Raw genomic sequence first — 19,685 nt, 5'->3', positions numbered from 1 at the left:
ATATAATGGCTATGGAACGATTTAGAGTTTCCATTTCATCATTAATCACTTTTGGAAAATTATGTATTTCTAGGATTGTGTCCATTTAGTGCACATTTTAAATATATTGGCATAAAGTTATTCATAGTGTCTACTTATCCATCTATGTTGCCTCTATAGTTGTGTTACCCTTTCAATCTCTAGTATATTTTGTGATTTATCTTTTTTCTTAATCTTACTAAAGATTTGTCTAGTTTACTTTTCTCAAAGAACTAACGTCTGGCTTTGTCATTTCTATTATTTTCCTTCTTTTCTATTTCATCCTTCCTGTTTTTATTTGTATTCCCTTCCATTTACATTATTTGGGTTTATTCTCTCTCTTTTTTTTTTTTTTTTTTTTTTTTTACTAAGTTGGATATTAACTCATTCATTTCCTGTGGAAATTTGATTTTTCTTTTGATTTTTCTTTGATTGTTCTTTTCTATATAAATAACTAAGGCCATATAAATTTTCCTCAAAGCAATACTGTTTTAAATCTCACAGCTTTTAATTTGTATAATTTTCATTATCATTTATTTTTTAAGTATAATCTTACTTTATGATTTTTATAAACATTCGAGTTTAGAAGTATTAAATTTTCTAGTGCTGCAACAGATAGCCATATATATGAGTCTTTTTGTATTTTTGCCAGTATAAGTTGGGGATAGATTTTGTGGAGTTTAGTTGTTGGGTCAAAGGGTTCATGCCTATATGATTTTGCAATATGCTACTAATTCCCTTACTAATTTCCACGCAAACTCACCAGCATAGTATGTTGTGAAACCTCGGAATTTTTCCCACTGATAGATGAGAAAGTGGTATAGGTTTAGTTTAAATTTCTCTTTTTTGAGTGAGCTTGAGAACCATGTGTCTTTTTTCTTTCAACTGTTTATTCATCTCTCTAATATGCTGACATGAGCTGTTGATAGCCTTTTCTTACCGACTTTTAGAAACCCATTATATATTAAAGATATTAAACCCTTTGTAATAGAATATGCAAATGTTTCCCCCATTTTGTCATTTGTTTTTACTTTGTTTATTGAACTTTATGCCATGCAAAAGTTGCCTGTTTTTATATGATTAAACTTATCTACATTTTCTCAGGGATTCCTCTTAACAGTCCCAGGTGATTGTGATCATTTTTTACCGTCATAGGTACTACACTGACAAGGATTTCTAGTTCTTTTGTGATCTAGATCTTCTGCAACCATTTGCTTATCTTTGTTCCAGATTATCCTGAGCAATCACGTGGATGCCTCAAGAAAGCTTATGACTTGTTCTGCGGTTTGCAGAAGGGACCCAAGCTAACCAAGGAGGAAGAGGAAGCCTTGAGAAAGAAGCTCACAGACACATCTGAGAGGCCCTTGTGGAGGACAATAGTGAACATCAACGCCATCCTCCTCCTGGCTGTGGTGGTCTTTATTTATGGCTACTATGCCTGAACTGTATCCGAGCCATTAGAATAATGAATAATTCTTAATAATGAACCAAAGGATAATTTGAGTGATTTTCATTTTATAGTATGTTGGGTGGCAAAAAAAAATCAGCAGTTGGTAATTTTATCCAATGAGATGACTACAGACTTGATATTTTGCTTTTGTTGTTCCTTCGTGTCACTAAGAGTTGATATAAAACTGTGAAGTGACCTCTACGTGTGTAAACAAGACACACAGGTCTAAATTTTATTTTTCCGGCTTTATTGAGGTACAGTAAACAAATGAAAATAGTTTATATTTAGGATGTACGATGTGATGATTTGATATATGTATACCTTCTGAAACAATAACCACAATCAAGTTAACACATCTATCACCTCACATGTTTACCTTTTCTGTGTGTGTGGTAAGAACAACTGAGAGACTCTTAGTAAATTTCAAGCACACAATACAGTATTATTAGCTATAGTCACCATGCTGTCCTTTGCACCCTCAGAATATATTCATCTTATGAGTGAAGGTTTGTACTCTTTGACTAATACCTCCCCAGTTACCTACCTCTTCACCCCAGGCAACCATCATCTACTCTCTGCTTCGATGAGTTCAACTTTTCACTGCAGCACTATTCACAATAGCTAAGATACAGAAACAATTTAAGTGTGCTGTGATGGATGAATGATGAGAATGTTATATATATACATAATAGAATACTATTCAGCCATAAAAACGAAGGAAATCCTGCCACTTGTAACAATGTGGATGAACCTGCAGAACATTATGCTAAGTGAAATAAGCCAGACACAGAAAGACAAATGCTATAGGATCTCACTTATATGTGAAGCCTGAAAATGAAAATGACCAAGTGATATGGTTTGGCTGTGTCCTCATCCAACTCTCATCATGGACTGTAGTTCCCATAATCTCCACGCGTTGTGGGAAGGATCTGGTGGAAGGTAATTGAATTGTGAGGGCAGTTATCCCCATGCTGCTGCTGCTGTGATAGTGAGTTCTCATGAGATCTGATGGTTTTAGAAGGGGCTTCCCCCCGCTTCACTTTGCACTTCTTTCTTTTGCCGCCTTGTGAAGAAGGATGTGTTGTTCCACCATGATTGTAAGTTTCCTGAGGCCTCCTCAGCCATGCTGAACTGTGGGTTCACTAAACCTCTTTCCTGTATAAATTACCCAGTCTTGGGTATGTCTTTATTAGCAGTGTGAGAATAGACTAATACACCAGGCAAATTGCCCTACCTCATACTTGCCTTCTGAAGTTTCCAGAGATTTCCATTTGAAAAGAATGCCTCTTCCAACTCTGCCTCACCTAGTAACCTCCTCATCTACACAACAGTGACTTCTCCTGTGGAGCGACCTTCACTCAGTTACTTCAAGGATTTAAAAAATAAAAATATTTTCTAATAGTTGATGGGGGTGAACTAGAAATATCCATTGTAAATATCTTTTAAATATACTGGAAATTATTGCTTACATCTTAAAGTCATTTGTCACTAAATACTAAAATATCAAACCATTGATTTTTAACTGCTACATTAAAATATAATTCATATAGTATAAAATGTATCTATTTAGAGCATATAATTCAGTGTATTTTAATATACTCACAGAGTTTTCCAATAATTATCAAAATCTAATTTTAGATATTAACATCCTATTGGCATCCTTGAATATACGTATTTCTCTGTCTTTATTTCTGTTTTAACACAGTGAATGACAATTATCTCTATGTAGAATTGTAGAGAGGTTTAAAACACCTTTTTGTAAGCAAGTCAACAAACTAAAATATGTTTTAATAAATTACGTAAGAAGCATGGAAGAGGGCCGGGCGCAGTGGCTCACACCTGTAATCCCAGCACTTTGGGAGGATGAGGTGGGCAGATGACAAGGTCAGGAGTTCAAGACAAGCCTGGCCAACATAGTGAAACCCTGTCTCTACTAAAAATACAAAAAAATTAGCTGGACGTGGTGGCACGCGCCTGTAGTCCCAGCTACTCGGGAGACTGAGGCAGGAGAATAGTTTCAATCCAGGAGGCGGAGGTTGCAGTGAGCCGAGACTGTGCCACTGCACTCCAGCCTGGGTGACAGAGTGAGACTCCGTCCCAAAAAAAAAAAAAAAAAAAAAAATCATGGAAGAGAGAGCACTTTCAGCACATGCTGGAGACTGTCTCTTCCTGGGTAAAAATAATAAAAATTAAAGAAACACATCTATCATACTGTTATAAAAATCCAAACAATGCCCTTGGGTCTGTAGAATTAAATATAATACTCTTCACTGACAACCCAATCCTCTCATCTACTGTCACTAACTTCCCAAAGAAGTGTTGACAGGTTAAAACATACATTCTAGTAAGTAATTTTTCTATTCATTTATATACATATGTAAACATACACATACATTTACAAAATGTAATCTTCCTTTATGTGTTATTTTGTGACTGGCTTTTTCACATGAAATATATCTTGGAGATCTTTGCCTATCTGTACAAATAGATCCCCCTCATTTTTCTTATAGTTGCACTATTGTTCCATAGGATAGTTCACCATAATTTGGCCACTTTTCTACTGAGGAACATTCATGTTGGTTTCAATTATTTGCTATTATCTACAATACTCAAAGAGACATACCTGTATATTCATCTTTTGACATACTTGCTAGTTTTATTTTCTTTAACTCTATTTTCCTAGAAATAGAATACTGGAGCAAAGGGTACAAGCATTAATATTTTGATTAAAAATTATGTTTCAAAAAAGATTTGCCAATTTATATTCTCATCAGTGTATGAGAGTTTTTATTTACTCACATGCTTGACTACAGGGTATATTATCAATCGTAGTCAATTTTTGTCAACTTGATTGAAAAATAATTTCATTTTTTAAATTGGTGTTTCTCCACTTACTAGTGAGATTGTATATGTTTGCATGTATTTATTAGCTATTCATACTTTTTCTGTGAATTACTTGATATCCTTTACCAACTCTCTAAGTCATTTACAGATATTCTTTACATATTCTGTATATTATTTGTATATGAATAGCAAATATTTTTTCTTAAAGTCTGTGTCTTGCCTTGTAACTTTATGTTGTCTTTTATTGTACAGAAGCTTTTATTTATATTTAGTCAAATTGTTTCATTTTCTTATGACTTCTGGGTTTTGTGACTTACTTTCAATTGTCTTTTTAGGGTTTTGTTGTCTTTGTTTTGTTTGAAATGACATACATGAAATCCTACATTATATTGCAATTCACTTTTTTCTCTTTATACTGCAGTGTGGACATTACTAAGCCTAACTAATGTAGATCAAATGTATTTATTTTAATTTCTGCTTAATAATTTATAATATTGAGTGTATTTGATTTCCTTAGTAAATCCCCCTTTTTCTTTTCTTTTCTTTTTTTTTTTAAGACAAGTTCTTGCTCTGTCACCCAAGCTGGAATGCAGTAGCACTATCACAGTTTGCTGCAGCCTCCAACTTCTGGGCTCAGTGATTCAGTAAGGCCAGAAATTAAAAGAAAAAGAAAAACTTCTGGGTCAAAGAAATCCTCCTGCCTCAGCCTTCCAAGTATCTGGGACTACAGGCACATGCCACCACACCCTATTTTTTTTAGACATGGGATCTTGCCATGTTGCCCAGGCTGATCTTGAACTCCTGGCTTCAAGTTACTCACCTCAGCCTCCCAAAGGGCTGCGAATACAGGCATGAGCTACTGCACCCAGCCAACAATTCCCCTTTATATGGACATTCAGGTTAAGTACCCTTTGCCACTACAAATAGTGTTGTAGCTATCATCTTTCACACTGGAGGATTTCATTTCTACAGGATAGAATCTTTGTAGTGGTATAACTCAGCCATAGCTATGTTTACTTACACTTTTAATAGATACTGATTAGTTACTTTCCAAAAAGTTGATGCAATTCACATTCCTATCAACAGGGAACAAGCAGGAGGACTGTTTCCCCTGTAGGCTCAGTAGCAACAAAAGTTGTTGCTTTTTCATATATATATATATATATATATATATATATATATATATATATATAGTGCTATATATATATATATAGTGCTATCTCACAGGAGTGCTAACTAATCAGTTATTTTAACTTCAGTGAGTTTCCTATTTATAACCTTTTTTTTTTTTTTTTTTTTTGAGACGGAGTCTCGCTCTGTCACCCAGGCTGGAGTGCGGTGGCCGGATCTCAGCTCACTGCAAGCTCCGCCTCCCGGGTTCACGCCATTCTCCTGCCTCAGCCTCCCGAGTAGGTGGGACTACAGGCGCCCGCCACCTCGCCCGGCTAGTTTTTTGTATTTTTTAGTAGAGACGGGGTTTCACCGTGTTAGCCAGGATGGTCTCGATCTCCTAACCTCGTGATCCGCCCGTCTCGGCCTCCCAAAGTGCTGGGATTACAGGCGTGAGCCACCGCGCCCGGCCTATTTATAACCTTTTCCTATTTTTCTATCAGGTGGTTTAAGGTGAGGAACATTCTTAAAACAGGAAACCTAAAAATAATAAACCATTGACATTTTGTATATCAAAAGGCAGCACAAATGAAATTGAAAATGTGGAGTCCAAAAGATATTACAAAACATGAAAAAAAGAGCTCCCATAAATAAATGAGAAAAAGACAAACACAATTGTTGAAGTGCATTTGGATTTGGATAGGAAGAAACAGACTTGGGCTTCCCTGCACTCTCTCTCTATATATATATATGTATGTATAATGTATATATATGTATGTATATGTATATAGTGTGTGTGTGTATATACACACACATTGTATATATTCACATTGTTGCCCAGGCTGGTCTCAAGCTCCTGGGCTCAAGCAGTACTCTTGCCTTGACCTCCCAAAGTGCTGGGATTACAACCCTGAGCCACCGCGCCCGGCATATACCCAAAGGATTGTAAATCATGCAGCTATAAAGACACATGCACACATATGTTTACTGCAGCACTATTCACAATAGCAAAGACTTGGAACCAACCCAAATGTTCATCAATGATAGACTGGATTAAGAAAATGTGGCCCGTATACACCATGGAATACTATGCAGCTATAAAAAAAGGATGAGTTCATGTCCTTTGTAGGGACATGGATGAAGTTAGAAACCATCATTCTGAGCAAACTATCACAAGGACAGAAAACCAAACACCTCATGTTCTCACTCATAGGTGGGAATTGAACAGTGAGAACACTTGGACACAGGAAGGGGAACATCACACACCGGGGCCTGTTGTGGGGTGGGGGCAGGGGGGAGAGATAGCATTAGGAGATATACCTAATGTAATGACGAGTTAACGGGCGCAGCACACCAACATGGCACATGTATACATATGTAACAAGCCTACATGTTGTGCACATGTACCCTAGAACTTAAAGTATAATAATAATAATAAAAAAATAAGTAAAAACAAAAAGAAAAAAAAAGAACTTGGCTTCTGGACTGTGGGTGTGAGGAAAGAAAAGCTCTTTGCAGCCAGCACTGTGCCTTTAACTACCCTCTGCGTGAGTCCCGGGCTACGCAGGGTAGGCGTTTTCCTGGATATGGGTATGAGAATGATTTCCTTTTATAACATTAATGATGGGACCCATATCTTTACATTTGCTAAGATTTCTGCTGCAGAGCCACTGTGCCCATTTTTGGCTCTTGCAGATTCAATTATCGATGACCAAGGCTTCGTGAGTATCTGTCCTGTGATTAATCTTGGCACTGACAAATCTACAGTTTCTCCTGAGCAGGGCAAATAAACTTTTAGCCACAAAACCATTTAGACACTCACTTTATGCTCAATGCTAGCAACTTTTCTGCTTGGTACAAGATAATGGAACAAAGTTACAGCAGAAAAATATGGAACATCTCAAACTATGAACGTCAATGAAGTAGATTAATAAGAAATTGCATTTTAAATACTAAAAAGTATTGTTACAGTTGTCCTTTGGGTTTTATGGGCCGTGGCTCCGTGTCCCTCCCACACCTGTCCGAGTGGCTTTTGCTGCCTCTCTGTGCTCTGGCTGCCTCACCCTGCACTGTGCCGCTGTCACTGACGTCACAACTCTTCTGCAAATTTATCTTGCTGTCTGTCTGTTCCTTCTTCCCTGGAGCAGCTGAAAGGATCATCTTGTGAATCTGACTCATTTCATAAGTCATTCTCACACTCTTTACGTTGTATCCAGCCTGGTTTTGGCAGAAAGTTTTTCTCACATACAGGATACGCCAGGGCTGGACTCTGTCTTTATACGTGTATGTGGAGTGACCCAGAATCCAGCCAAGAGCAAACCCCAAACGGTTACTTTATGACTGGAATCCAATTCATTCCAATCACGTAAAGTTCACCGGGCTCCCTACACACTGTCTCCCAAGCTTTGTTTTCTTGCTCAGACACTGAATCCCGAGGAGTGATCTCGTCCCATTGTACATCATTATTAATAGAACTAAATGCAGGTCTTTTAAAAATATATATACAAAGAAAAACTCTTCATTTAATATATGATACACTTTAGGAGGGGGAAATAGATTATATTCAAGTTATTTGAAATTTGAAAACAAAGCTATTATTTTATGAATTAAGTACAAATTAAGTTCTAACCTGGCCATTTCCATGATACCTGCAGATTCATCACTTCTCTCGGTCAAGACCTGAGTCTCAGCCTGGAGGACAAGATGTTAAGCAAAATAAATCAGCTCCGGAAAGATAAATACCGCATGTTCTCACTCCTATATGGGAGCTAAAAGAAAAACGCTGAGCAGAGAATAGAATCGTGGGTGTAGAGGCTGGGAGGGTAAGGGGGAGGGGAGCTTGGGGAGAGGTTGGTTATTGGATACAGAATTACAACTAGATGGGAGAAATGGGCTCTGGTGGAGGCTGGGAAGGGTAAGGGGGAGGGGAGCTTGGGGAGAGGTTGGTAATTGGATATAAAATTACAGCTAATTGGGAGAAATGGGCTCTAACACAACTGCAGTTTAGGTAAATATGGTTACTTGTATATGCTTGCATATTTTCGAAAAGCTAAGAGGATTCTGAAGGCTCCCATCACAAAGAAATAATAAATGTTGGCCAGGCACGGTGACTCGCTCCTGTAATCCCAGCACTTTGGGAGGCCGAGGCAGGCGGGTTACCTGAGGTCAGGAGTTCGAGACCAGCCTAGCCAAAATGGTGAAACCCTATTTCTACTAAAAATACCAAAAAAAAAAAAAAAAAAAAATTAGCCAGGCGTGGTGGCACATGCCTGTAATCCCAGCTACTCAGGAGGCTGAGGCAGGAGAATTCCTTGAGCCCAGGAGCCAGATGTTGCAGTGAGCCAAGTTCATGCCACTGCACTCCAGCCTGACCGACAGAGCGAGACTCTGTCTCAAAAAAAAAAAAAAAATTGTTTAGAGTGTGCTAATTATCCTGACTTGATTGTTACACACTTTATGCATGTATCAAAATATTACTGTGTGCCATAAATATGTACGATTATTACATGTCAACTGAAAGTAAAGAGAAAAAAAGTAAACCAAAACAAGACCTGAGTGTCTCAGAGTCCTCTAATCCCATGAGGGATCATCTTTAAAGCTGACCAAAATTAGGTCTTTATTTTTAATTATGCAAAAAGAGAAAATTCCTTTAATATGTGCCAAGGGGAATAGGGAAAATGATAAGATTATATTCAAATTATTTGAAATTTGAAAACAAAGCAGTAAAGATCCCACTACACAGAAAGGCATGAAAAGGAAAAGGTTCGGGGTTGATTCAAATGGAAGAAAGCACAACTCACATCACGGGTAGCAATTTCTATTTGAGAACTCAAGTTTCACAAGAAAATCATCTTTTTTTTTTTTTTTTAATTGTGGTTTTTATCCTAACACTTTCTGAAGTACTCAAGGTCCAAGAAGCTTAAGGGTCATTTGTCAAAATAGTAATTATCCAATTTTTTCCTAAGAATTATGAAATTTTTTCAAAACCAGAAAAAAACCAATGGAAATTAAAAAAAAATTACCTAGAATTTCCTCAATGGGATGCATGCCCTTATTACCTTTGAGTCTGATGTATACGAATTTAAACCATTTTGTAAAATTGCAAATCCAATCATACTTAATACTTTAGGATTCCAAGCAAAGCTTGAAGCCTACAACATATTACAGGAATTATCTTTCCTGACAACTGATGGAAACATCTCTAAAATAAGCTTTTGAAGTTAGTACATTAAGCCTAATTTAATATAAAGGCAATTTAATCTTACCTTCATATGAAAGAAAAATACACTGTCAGGATGGAGGATTTAGTAAAGTTACAGTGAACTGGAGATATATTACCAATAAAAACCTAACTCCCGGTTATAATCAAATCAAAGCCTCATTAGGTTAGAGGGCGTGGCAGGGTGTGACCCAGTGGGAGGTGGGAATCTCACCAATGAAAGGCCCTCGTGTGCCCCTTCCCCACAAGACCTGAGCTCCTGGTGGAAGCAGCTGGAGGACAGAGGAGCTTCCAGCAGAAGAGGTGAGTCCATGCCTGTGTGTGTTTTTCCTCCTTAGATGTCTAGAAATGGGGGTTATGACTTGGGGGAATGAATGAGAGAAATTTGTAAGTAAGGAATTCAACAAGGGCTGTCTGAGCGCTGCCTCAGAGTTAGAAACCAGTCACCCTGGATCCCCAGTCTAGGAGTGGTGGCAGTCAATTTGGTATTCATTTCCAAGGCTGGAGAAGGATGTAATTTTTCTTTTTTTTTTTTTTTTTTTTGGTGAGACAGGGTCTTAACTCTGTTGTCCAGGTTGGAGAGACCTGACATGATCTCTGCTCACTGCTAATTTTTGTATTATTTGTAGAGACAGGTGTTGCCCAGACTGGTCTCAAACTCCTGGGCTCAAGGGATCTTCCTGCCTCGGCCTTGCAAAGTGCTGGGATTACAGATGTGAGCTACTGCATCCAGCACCTCTTTTCCTTTTTTTTTTTTTTTTTTTTTTTTTTTGAGATGGTGTCTCACTCTGTTGCCCAGGCTGGAGTGCAATGGCACAATCTCGGCTCACTGCAACCTCTGCCTCCCAGGTTCAAGCGATTCTCCTGCCTCAGCCTCCCAAGTATCTGGGATTACAGGCGTCTGCCACCGCGCCTGGCTAATTCTTTTGTATTTTCAGTAGAGATGGGGTTTCACCATGTTGATCAGGCTGATCTCAAACTTTTGATGGCCTCAGATGATCCACCCACCTCGGCTCCCCCAAAGTGCTGGGATTACAGGCACGCCTGGCCTCCCAACCACTAATTCTTATGTTCATCAATCAGTCTCTCGCTCGGGCTGCCCTAGGAGGAGGTGAAGTGACCCCAGCTCTCTGCTCCTCACATGGGTGCTGCCGTGTCACTGGCTCAGGCTCAGCTGCTGGGTCTCCTGGCTCAGGAGAATGAACCCTTCCTCCACCTCAGCTCAGAGCACAGTGATGATTTGTGACTTCCTTCCCAGTAGAACTTCAGATCTCTGAAGACGGGGGTGGGGGGATGTACTTGAGTGTTTGTACTCACGGCCTTGTTCTAGGAGTGACAAAGCTGGAACACAATACCTGTATGCATGAAAAGGTTGTCACTTGTCACAACTGACAGGCTTTCATCTCATGGAAATTTTCTTCCCTTGTGCACTTTTCCCCTGGCAGTGGACATGGCTGCACTCTTCCAAGAGGCGAGCAGCTGTCCCGTCTGCTCAGACTATCTAGAAAAACCAATGTCCCTGGAGTGTGGATGCAGCGTCTGCCTCAAGTGCATCAACTCACTGCAGAAGGAGCCCCGTGGGGAGGACCTACTTTGCTGTTGCTGTTCTGCGGTCTCTCAGAAGAACAAAGTCAGGCCCAATCGGCAGCTAGAGAGGCTGGTTTCCCACATCAAGGAACTGGAGCCCAAGCTGAAGAAGATTCTGCAGATGAACCCAAGGATGAGCAAGTTCCAAGGTAAGGAATCTATATACCCTGCCCCCTTCCCACGACCAGACCAGGAAAAATCATTTGTGCAATTGGCCCCCCATTCCATATGGGGATTAGCTGCTGTCTGGTATCTAAAATTGAGATGCTTCTTCATCATCAGATTCGCAGCCCTGACAACACACAGAATCACCTGGTGATCTCCAAAACAAAAACAAACAAAAACGCGATGTCTATGTCATGGGTTAGACAAGGGATTCTCTAAACTTAGTGTGCTTAAATTACCTGGAAATCTTGTTAAAAGGCAGATTCTGAACTAGGAGGTCTCAGGATTGTTCCCTGAGGGGGAACTGGCTTAGGGACTTTGCTGAGTAGCAAAAACATAGAGCAACTGAATTTGAATTTCTCTTTAGCAAAGGTTCCCAGGACTCTGACATTAAAATGGGCCTGGTAATTCTAATGCACAGTGAATATTGGCATCCATTGCACCAAACAACCTCACCCCAGGGTTGGGAAGAGTTTGGAATGGAGCACCTGTGGTTTCTGTGACTGTGGGGAGAGCTGCAGACGCTGGTCTCCTCATCCATGCACCATGGGCTTCAACAGGGGTCCTGGCTACAGAAAATACTGTCACTCTCCATAACTCCGGAGAAAAGGGACATTTAAATGAACAGATTATGGTCAGCCTGGGCAAAGAATTACACCTATAAATGGTGGTGGGCCTCTATGATGTCCCTGACACTAGTAGCTTCTGCCCTGACACAATCTCTACTCATCCACCTACCAGTACCTGTCTCTCTGCTGAAATATGGAGGACACATTCACCCTGGCCAAGTCATGTTTGGAACCGTCTTCCTCCTTCCTTGCCCATGTTCATTCATTTCATTCCCTAACTCACCATCAAACAGCAATCAATCCCCTCAAGTTTTACTGTAATCTATAAAATCTATATTGGTGATCATATCAGTTTTTTGACTTGAAGGATTATACGTTCTGTAGATTTCTTTTTCTGAATGTTCTGGACAATTAATTTTCTCTAGGCCAGATCTCACAGCCTCCTTCCTCTGTCATCACATTGTCAGCTGCAGAGATGTCCCATCTGCTGTCAGAACTGTGCACAATTAATTTGTTTACAAACATGGAAAACAAAGGCCTGGAATCATGCTCTAGATACTATTTAAATTGAAGCAATAAAACGTGGAAACAAATATCATTTAATATCGACCACTTGCATTGTCTTATTATTTATTTGTTCCTGCATCAAGGTGGTAGAAAGGGGGTCATGGTGTCTGCCTTCAGAGACCCTCCACTCTAAATGAAGAAAAGTCCAATGAAGCAAACGTGACATAAAGTAAAATAAGAATTGCTACCGTGAATAAGAGTCGGGTATTGCTACAAAGCATACCTGTGAGAATTTGAACTAGTCAAGGAAGTTGCCTCATGAAGTTTTGATTTTGGGGGAGAATTAAAGAAACTAAAGTCAAGAGACATTTGGGCCTTTGAAGTAGAGGAGAAGCATGGGGTGGGCTTCGGTCCATTTGCTGAGCAACCTTTTTTCCTTTTCACAGTGGATATGACCTTGGATGCCAACACAGCCAACAACTTCCTCCTCATTTCTGATGACCTCAGGAGCGTCCGAAGTGGGCGCATCAGACAGAATCGGCAAGACTTTGCCGAGAGATTTGACTTGTCCATTTGTGTCCTGGGCTCCTCTCGCTTTACCTGTGGCCGCCACTACTGGGAGGTAGACGTGGGAACAAGCACAGAATGGGACCTGGGAGTCTGCAGAGAATCTGTTCACCGCAAAGGGAGGATCCAGCTGACCACAGAGCGTGGATTCTGGACTGTGAGTTTGAGGGCTGGAAGCCACCTCTCTGCCAGCACGGTGCCGCTGACTTTCCTCTTCGTAGATGGCAAGCTACAGCGAGTGGGGATTTTTCTGGATATGGGCATGCAGAACGTTTCCTTTTTTGATGCTGAAGGTGGTTCCCATGTCTATACATTCAGGAGAGTCTCTGCTGAGGAGCCACTGCGCCCGTTTTTGGCTCCTTCAATTCCACCTAATGGTGATCAGGGTGTCTTGAGTATCTGTCCTGTGATGAACCCAGGCACTACTGATGCTCCAGTCCATCCTGGGGAGGCCAAACAAACCCCCACTGCAAAAAAACAAAAAACAGGGTAAGAAAATTACTTGGGTGGGTAGACTTGGAAACTTTCTACTTGGTAAAAGCATTATACAAAGTCATAGGAGAAAAATACGGGACATGTCATGATTGTACTTAATCTAATTTGATTAGATTATAAATTGAGTCCTAAGTATTAATTATTGCCACCATCCAACTCATTGAGTCTTATGTTCACATCTTGTTTCCTATAGAAATGTCCTGTATTCTGGGATCAATTTCCAAATGCTTTACTTTTTTATTTCTGTAAGTTCAAATTAATGTATTATAGAAGTTATGAGTTAAATAAACATTGGAATATCACCTAATGGATTATGTGATTTTCCTTCCTCAGCCTCCTGAGTAACTAGGATTACAGGCACTCACCATCAAACCCAGCTAATTTTTTGTATTTTTAGTAGACAGAGGGTTTCACCATGTTGGCCAGGCTGGTCTCGAACTCTTGACCTCATGATTCACCTGCATCAGCCTCCCAAAGTGCTGGGATTGCAGGCGTGAGCCACCGTACCCAGCCGGATTATGTGATTTTATAAATGATAAGAGTGCAATAGATTTTATTCATAGTAAAAGTGTGAGTGTGTGTGTATACGTGAGTGGTGCATGTGTGTGTATTTGAACAGAGAGCTGGATAAATGCCTATGTCCTATCCAGAACTGAAAAGACAAGTTGTCGCCATCATTGCTCAGTGTAGGTAGCATTTTCCTGGATGTGCGTTCATCTACATTAACAATGATAATTCCCCCAATTAATTATTGTAATTATTAATTGTAATTGTTACAATTAATAAATATGCAGGCTAACAAAGCAAAAAAAGATGACACACATTGTTAATATCAGAAATAAAAGAGGGGCCATGTCTACCAAACTGTTGAGCATTAAAAGGATAATCTGGGACTGTTATGAATGACTCTATTCCCACAGTTTGATAACCTAGGTGAAATATATCAATTCCTTGAGAGACATAATCTTCCCAAGTTCGCACTAGAAACAGATCATCTGAACAGCCTCTGCCTATTAATTGATTTAACATTAAGAACTTTCCAAAAAAGACAACACCAGAACCAAATGATTTCTCATATGAAATCCACCAAATTCTTACGAATCCCAACATATTTTCACAATACAATCCAAAAATTGTGCTCTTAGGTATGTACTCAGTTGAGATGAAAAGTTACGTCCACACAAAGCCTGTACAGGAATGTTTACAGCAGCTTTATCTATAACCACCGAAACTAGAAGCGAGATGTTCAAGAGGTGAATGAAAAAAATAATCATCCATAAAACACAATATTATTCTGTCATTTAAAGGAGTTCTCCATCAAGGCATAGAAAAGACAAAGGCATGTATCAGAAAGACTGTAAGGGCATGGCTTCAAGTGGATGAGACCGTACAGAAAGGCAGCAGAGCAGGGTGACTTTAAGTATATTGATTAGTGAAGTAAGTTCATCTGAAAAAGCTACATAATACTAGGTTGGTGCAAAAGTAATTGCGCTTTTTGGCATTAAAAGAATGGGGAAACCACAATTACTTTTGCACCACCCTAATATATGACTCCAACTATATGACATTCTGGAAAAGGCAAAACCAAGGGGATGGTAAAAATATCAGTAGTTGGCAAGATTTCTGGAGAAAGAGGACAGAGATTCATAAGTAAAGAAGAGGGAAGTTTTGGAGATCAAAATGGTAAACATAACATGGCAAATATTTCAAAATTCATAGAACTGTGTAACAGGAAGAAAGAACACTATGTGAATGGTAGACTTTAGATACGAATGTATCAATATTTGCACATTAATTTTAGCAGATACAACACGGTAATGTAAGATGGGAAAGTTAGGTGGAATTATAAGGTAGGGTGACAGAATAGAATAATACGGGAACTTTGTATATCACATGCTCAATCTTTATGTCAGTCTAAAACTCTTGGTTAAAGAAACATATTCATTTTTTAAATTGTAATATAGCATGACTGTTTCAGGGAGATCTCTTCACAATAATGTACAACAATTGAGTCATGTCTAGACATTAGCTGGAAAGATTGTCTTACTATTAAATGTGAACCAAAATTGACTTTTAAATGTGTATTTAATTTTGTGATTTCAGCAATACTTCTTGACTAGGCAAATAAAAACTCTGGCACATTTGAACATATGGCTTAACTTATTCATAGCTTCCTCTTACATATGGGACACTGGATATAATCCACAATTGTTATTCTTAAATCTACATAATAAATTTCCACGGTACCTTCATATGGGTGCACCCGGTGGTTTGCCCAGAGTCCAGGTTGTGTCACGTGCCTCTTGGTGTAGACGCTGTATCTTCTTAAAGTTTCTATCAGAGAAGATCCTGGTTAATCTTTTTGCAATGCAGAGAGCCACTGATATGTTACTGACAGAAAGACCAGAGGGAGAACTGCGATCATTGGTTCTGAGTTCTAACTTCTGATCCCATTGTTTACTGGCTTCCAAACAGGGTCATCTGAATCAAAGTTGGGTCTCAGGAAGATCATGGAGTTCAGTGAGCACTTTATATGTGGATTAGAAAGACTGCGTGGGCGATGCCTTCACATAGATGAGGCGATACAGAAAGGCAGAGGGCTGGTGTAGTGGGGGCCTGGACCCCAGTCCCACTAGAGACACGTGGACCTGGGAAGGTCATGCAATCCCTCGATCCTCAGATCTCTGCACTGTTATGTTAAAACGTTCATAGGGCCTACTTATTAATATCACAGTATGGGGCTAGAAAAATCACTACATGTAGGAGAATATTAAGAAAGAGAATCAGAACTTCAGTAGTGATATGTAAGGGTTTACTAAATGCCGGAAGGAATAAGCTGGACACTTAGTAGTGGCTGAACACGGAGAGGCTGTTTGGGTGGCTCCAGGCCAGTGGAGGATGGGTCCCTGTTCATCTTTTACGTGGGTGTGCTGCCTTACAACTTCTGGAGGACATCTGCTATTATCTCCGGGAATCCCCACATCAGCCCGGCAGGGTGGGCAGAGGAGGGGCCGCCGCTCAGATTTTCCAGTGGGGGGCACTGAGTATCACTTAGAGATGGTGAGTGATTTGCAGAATCCGATTCCAATGAGTGAAGGATCTTGGGGGGAAATGAATTTGCTTCCCCAGAGACAGAGATTCCTGAACAACTGAGACCTCTGTATCATGCCCTGGACCACTGATCAGAGGAACCCCTTCACTCTCTTTCTCCAATCCTTTTATTCCAAGGTATGTGGAAAGACAGAGTTTGTGCTCGGGAAGAGTTGCCTGAGATGAAGACAGGTCCCTAATTAATAATCAACCACAGGAAAAACACTCGCCTAGCAGCAGATGGCTCTGGGGCCAGGTGTAAGGCTCCCCCCAGCGCAGGGTTCTCCCAAAGCCTGCAACTCCCCTTTTCTGCATCCCTCCCCACACCCCTCCTAACCACCCACCCACCCACGCTCAGCTATGCTTTCTCTTGCTTTCCAAATAGCCAAGCTAGAGGAATACAGACAACTGGACACTGCAAAGAGTTTCTCGGGAAAACCAAACCAAAAGGAACAAGAAACACGATTCATAATGGCCAAAAGGGGGAAACTAAGTGTCCATCTGCCAACAAACAGATAAATGAAATTCGGTTGTTCCATACTATGGAATATTGTTCACCCATAAAAAGAAGTAAAAATAATTAGTTTTCAAAAATAAAAATAAACAAAATAAACAATGATAGCGTTTGACTATAAAGACAACAGAAAGAAAAGGAATGAAGTCCTGATGCATGCTACACACGGATGCACCTAGAAAGCATGATGCCAAGTGAAAGGAGCCAGGCACAAAAGGCCGCATGTTGTGTGATTCCACTTCCATGAAATGCACAGAACAGGCAAATCCACAGACAGAATGGTGATAAGTGGTTGCCAGGGAGGGGCTGCAGGGAGAGGGGAATGGGACGCAATTGCTAATCAACGCTCCTGCTAATCAACCCTCCAGCACCACTCCTGATTCGCTACGTGGTCAGGTTATCTCACCTCTCTGTGCGTCAGTTTCCTCATCTATAAAACGGTGTGACTACTACCTACCTCATGGGGTGTTAAGAATAACACCCAGAAAGCACTTAGCACAGTGCCTGGTACATGGCAAAAACACAATGGCTGGTCACCTTGTGGGGGTGGTGGTTGCTGCCAAGGCTCAAGTCAACTGGAAGAATGGACAAGGAAGAGGACAGGCCAAGGCAGAAAGCTGATCAGAAGGCAGAGGTGGACAGGGGCAGGGATGTCTTCAGATCTGGGCACTTGCTGCCCCACATACCATGGATGCTAAGCTGAGAGGCAGGGACATGCGAGCCCAGCTGCAGTGTGGGAACCACCAGGCCCCGAGTGTATGCACATGGCTCAATTCCAAGCTCCAAGGGGACAGACATGGAGATGAGAGTCCTGATGACCCTCATGCCTGTGCTGGGGCCAATGTGGAAGGGAGAAAGGTCATGAGCCCAGCAGACCTGGCAGAGTGCTGGGGAGGGAAGAGGGCACTGGATCCAGGAACGAAGACTCCAACAGGTGGAGTGAATGGGTGGCCTGAGAAGGAGCAGGTGTTGCTCACCTGTTCGCACCTGGCAGGGCTGACCTTGGGGTCACAGCCCATCCCAGCACACGCTGTAAGAGGATTCCAGAGATTTGGGGCACCAACTCTAGACCTTTGATGATTCAAAACTCCCCAGATGGCCAGGCGAGGTGGCTCACGCCTGTAATCCCAGCACTTTGGGAGGCCAAGGTAGGAGGATTGCTTGAGCCCATAAGTTCGAGACCAGCCTGGGCAACATGGTGAAACCCCATCTCTATAAAAAAATGAAAAATTGGCCAGGTGCGTGCCTGTAGTCCCAGCTATGCAGGAGGCTGACGTGGGAGGAGGTCAACGCTACAGTGAGCCTAGGAGGTCAACGCTACAGTGAGCCATGATCACGTCACTGTACTCCAGCCTGGGTGACAGAGCAGGACTCTGTCTCAAAAAAAAAAAGGACTCCTTAGAAATTGCAAAATGGCAATCCCCACCCCTAATTCAATCCCAGAGTTCACGGAAGAAGAGAGCACCAGCCATGGGAGAAAGCATCAGATGCCATCTAACAGCCTCATTATGCAGACAAGCACATGGCAGCTGGAGAGCCGAGGGAGCTGCCCTAACCCCACAGCAAGCCTCTCTTCTCTTCTCCAAGGAAGGGGCCCCATTTCCAAATCACCTCAGGCCAGGTTTGCGGGAAGTGAGCAGCAAGTCTCCAGGAGGGGCGGGGCATGGTGACTCACGCCTGTAATCCTAAAACTTTGGGAGGTCGAGGTGGGCAGATTACCTGAGGCCAGGAGTTCAAGACCAGCCTGGCCAACATGGCGAAACCCTGTCTCTACTAAAAATACAAAAAAAATGGCCAGGTGTGGTGGTGGGCGCCTATAATCCCAGCTACTTGGGAGGCTGAGGCAGGAGAATCACTTGAACCCGGGACCCGGGAAGCAGATGTTGCGGTGAGCCAAGATCACGCTACTGTACTCCAGCCTGGGTGACAGCGCAAGACTTGTCTCAAAAAAAAAAGAACAAAAAGGGGATTAGGGCATTATGTGAAGTGATCCACATACACTATTTAATCCCACAATCCATTGAAGGAAATAGGTGGGGGTTTTTTTCTTTTTCTTTCTTTCTTTTTTTTTTTTTTTTTTTTTTTTTTTTGAGACAGAGTCTCACTTTGTCACCCACGCTGGAGTGCAATGGTGTGATCTTGGCTCACTGCAGCCTCCACCTCCCAGGTTCAAGTGATTCTCCTGCCTCAGCCTCCTGAGTACCTGGAACTACAGGTGCATGCCACCATGCTCAGCTAATTTTTGTATTTTTAGTAGTGATGTGGTTTTGCCATGTTAGTCAAGCTGGTCTCAAACTCCTAACCTCAGGTGATCTGCCCACCTCAGCCTCCCAAAGTGCTGGGATTACAGGTGTGAGCTACCACCCCCACCCCTCCACTCAGATTCTCTAAAGCGTTCCTAACAGCTCCCCCTCCCAAAGTTTAGAGATGCTGACATCGTTTTTTTATAATTTTATTTCTATCATAAGAGCAAATCTAATATTGAGAAAGACCAGAGCAGAGATAAACAGAAAACTGAAACACGAAAATCAATAGTAAATACAGAAACCA

The 19,685-nt window shown here is 41.2% G+C and overlaps 2 protein-coding genes across 8 annotated transcripts in view; both read left to right on the top strand.

Annotated features, from left to right (window-relative positions):
* The window catches only part of LOC105494007 (solute carrier family 5 member 4), a 59,913-nt gene extending 57,466 nt beyond the window's left edge, over positions 1-2,447 (top strand). For 4 of the 7 annotated variants that reach the window (XM_071080471.1, XM_071080473.1, XM_071080474.1 and 1 more), the window contains one exon: positions 1,249-2,446. In XM_071080471.1, the coding sequence (XP_070936572.1) occupies positions 1,249-1,460 (212 nt within the window). In that variant the 3' untranslated portion in view covers positions 1,461-2,446. Of the gene's footprint in view, positions 1-1,248 lie in introns of all 7 variants that reach the window. The other 3 variants (XM_071080475.1, XM_011762061.3, XM_011762062.3) reach the window with 1 other exon arrangement.
* Positions 2,448-7,129: 4,682 nt separating this feature from the next.
* Positions 7,130-13,529, top strand: LOC105494008 (ret finger protein-like 2). The gene is made up of 4 exons (XM_011762064.2): positions 7,130-7,143; positions 9,799-9,944; positions 11,087-11,377; positions 12,916-13,529. The coding sequence occupies exons 1-4, from the start codon at positions 7,130-7,132 to the stop codon at positions 13,527-13,529; spliced, it is 1,065 nt and encodes a 354-aa protein (XP_011760366.2).
* Positions 13,530-19,685: the final 6,156 nt, after the last annotated feature.

This window comes from Macaca nemestrina, chromosome 15 (genome assembly GCF_043159975.1).
Source record: "Macaca nemestrina isolate mMacNem1 chromosome 15, mMacNem.hap1, whole genome shotgun sequence".
NCBI lineage: Eukaryota > Metazoa > Chordata > Mammalia > Primates > Cercopithecidae > Macaca > Macaca nemestrina.
This window is presented reverse-complemented; position numbering and strand designations above follow the sequence as displayed.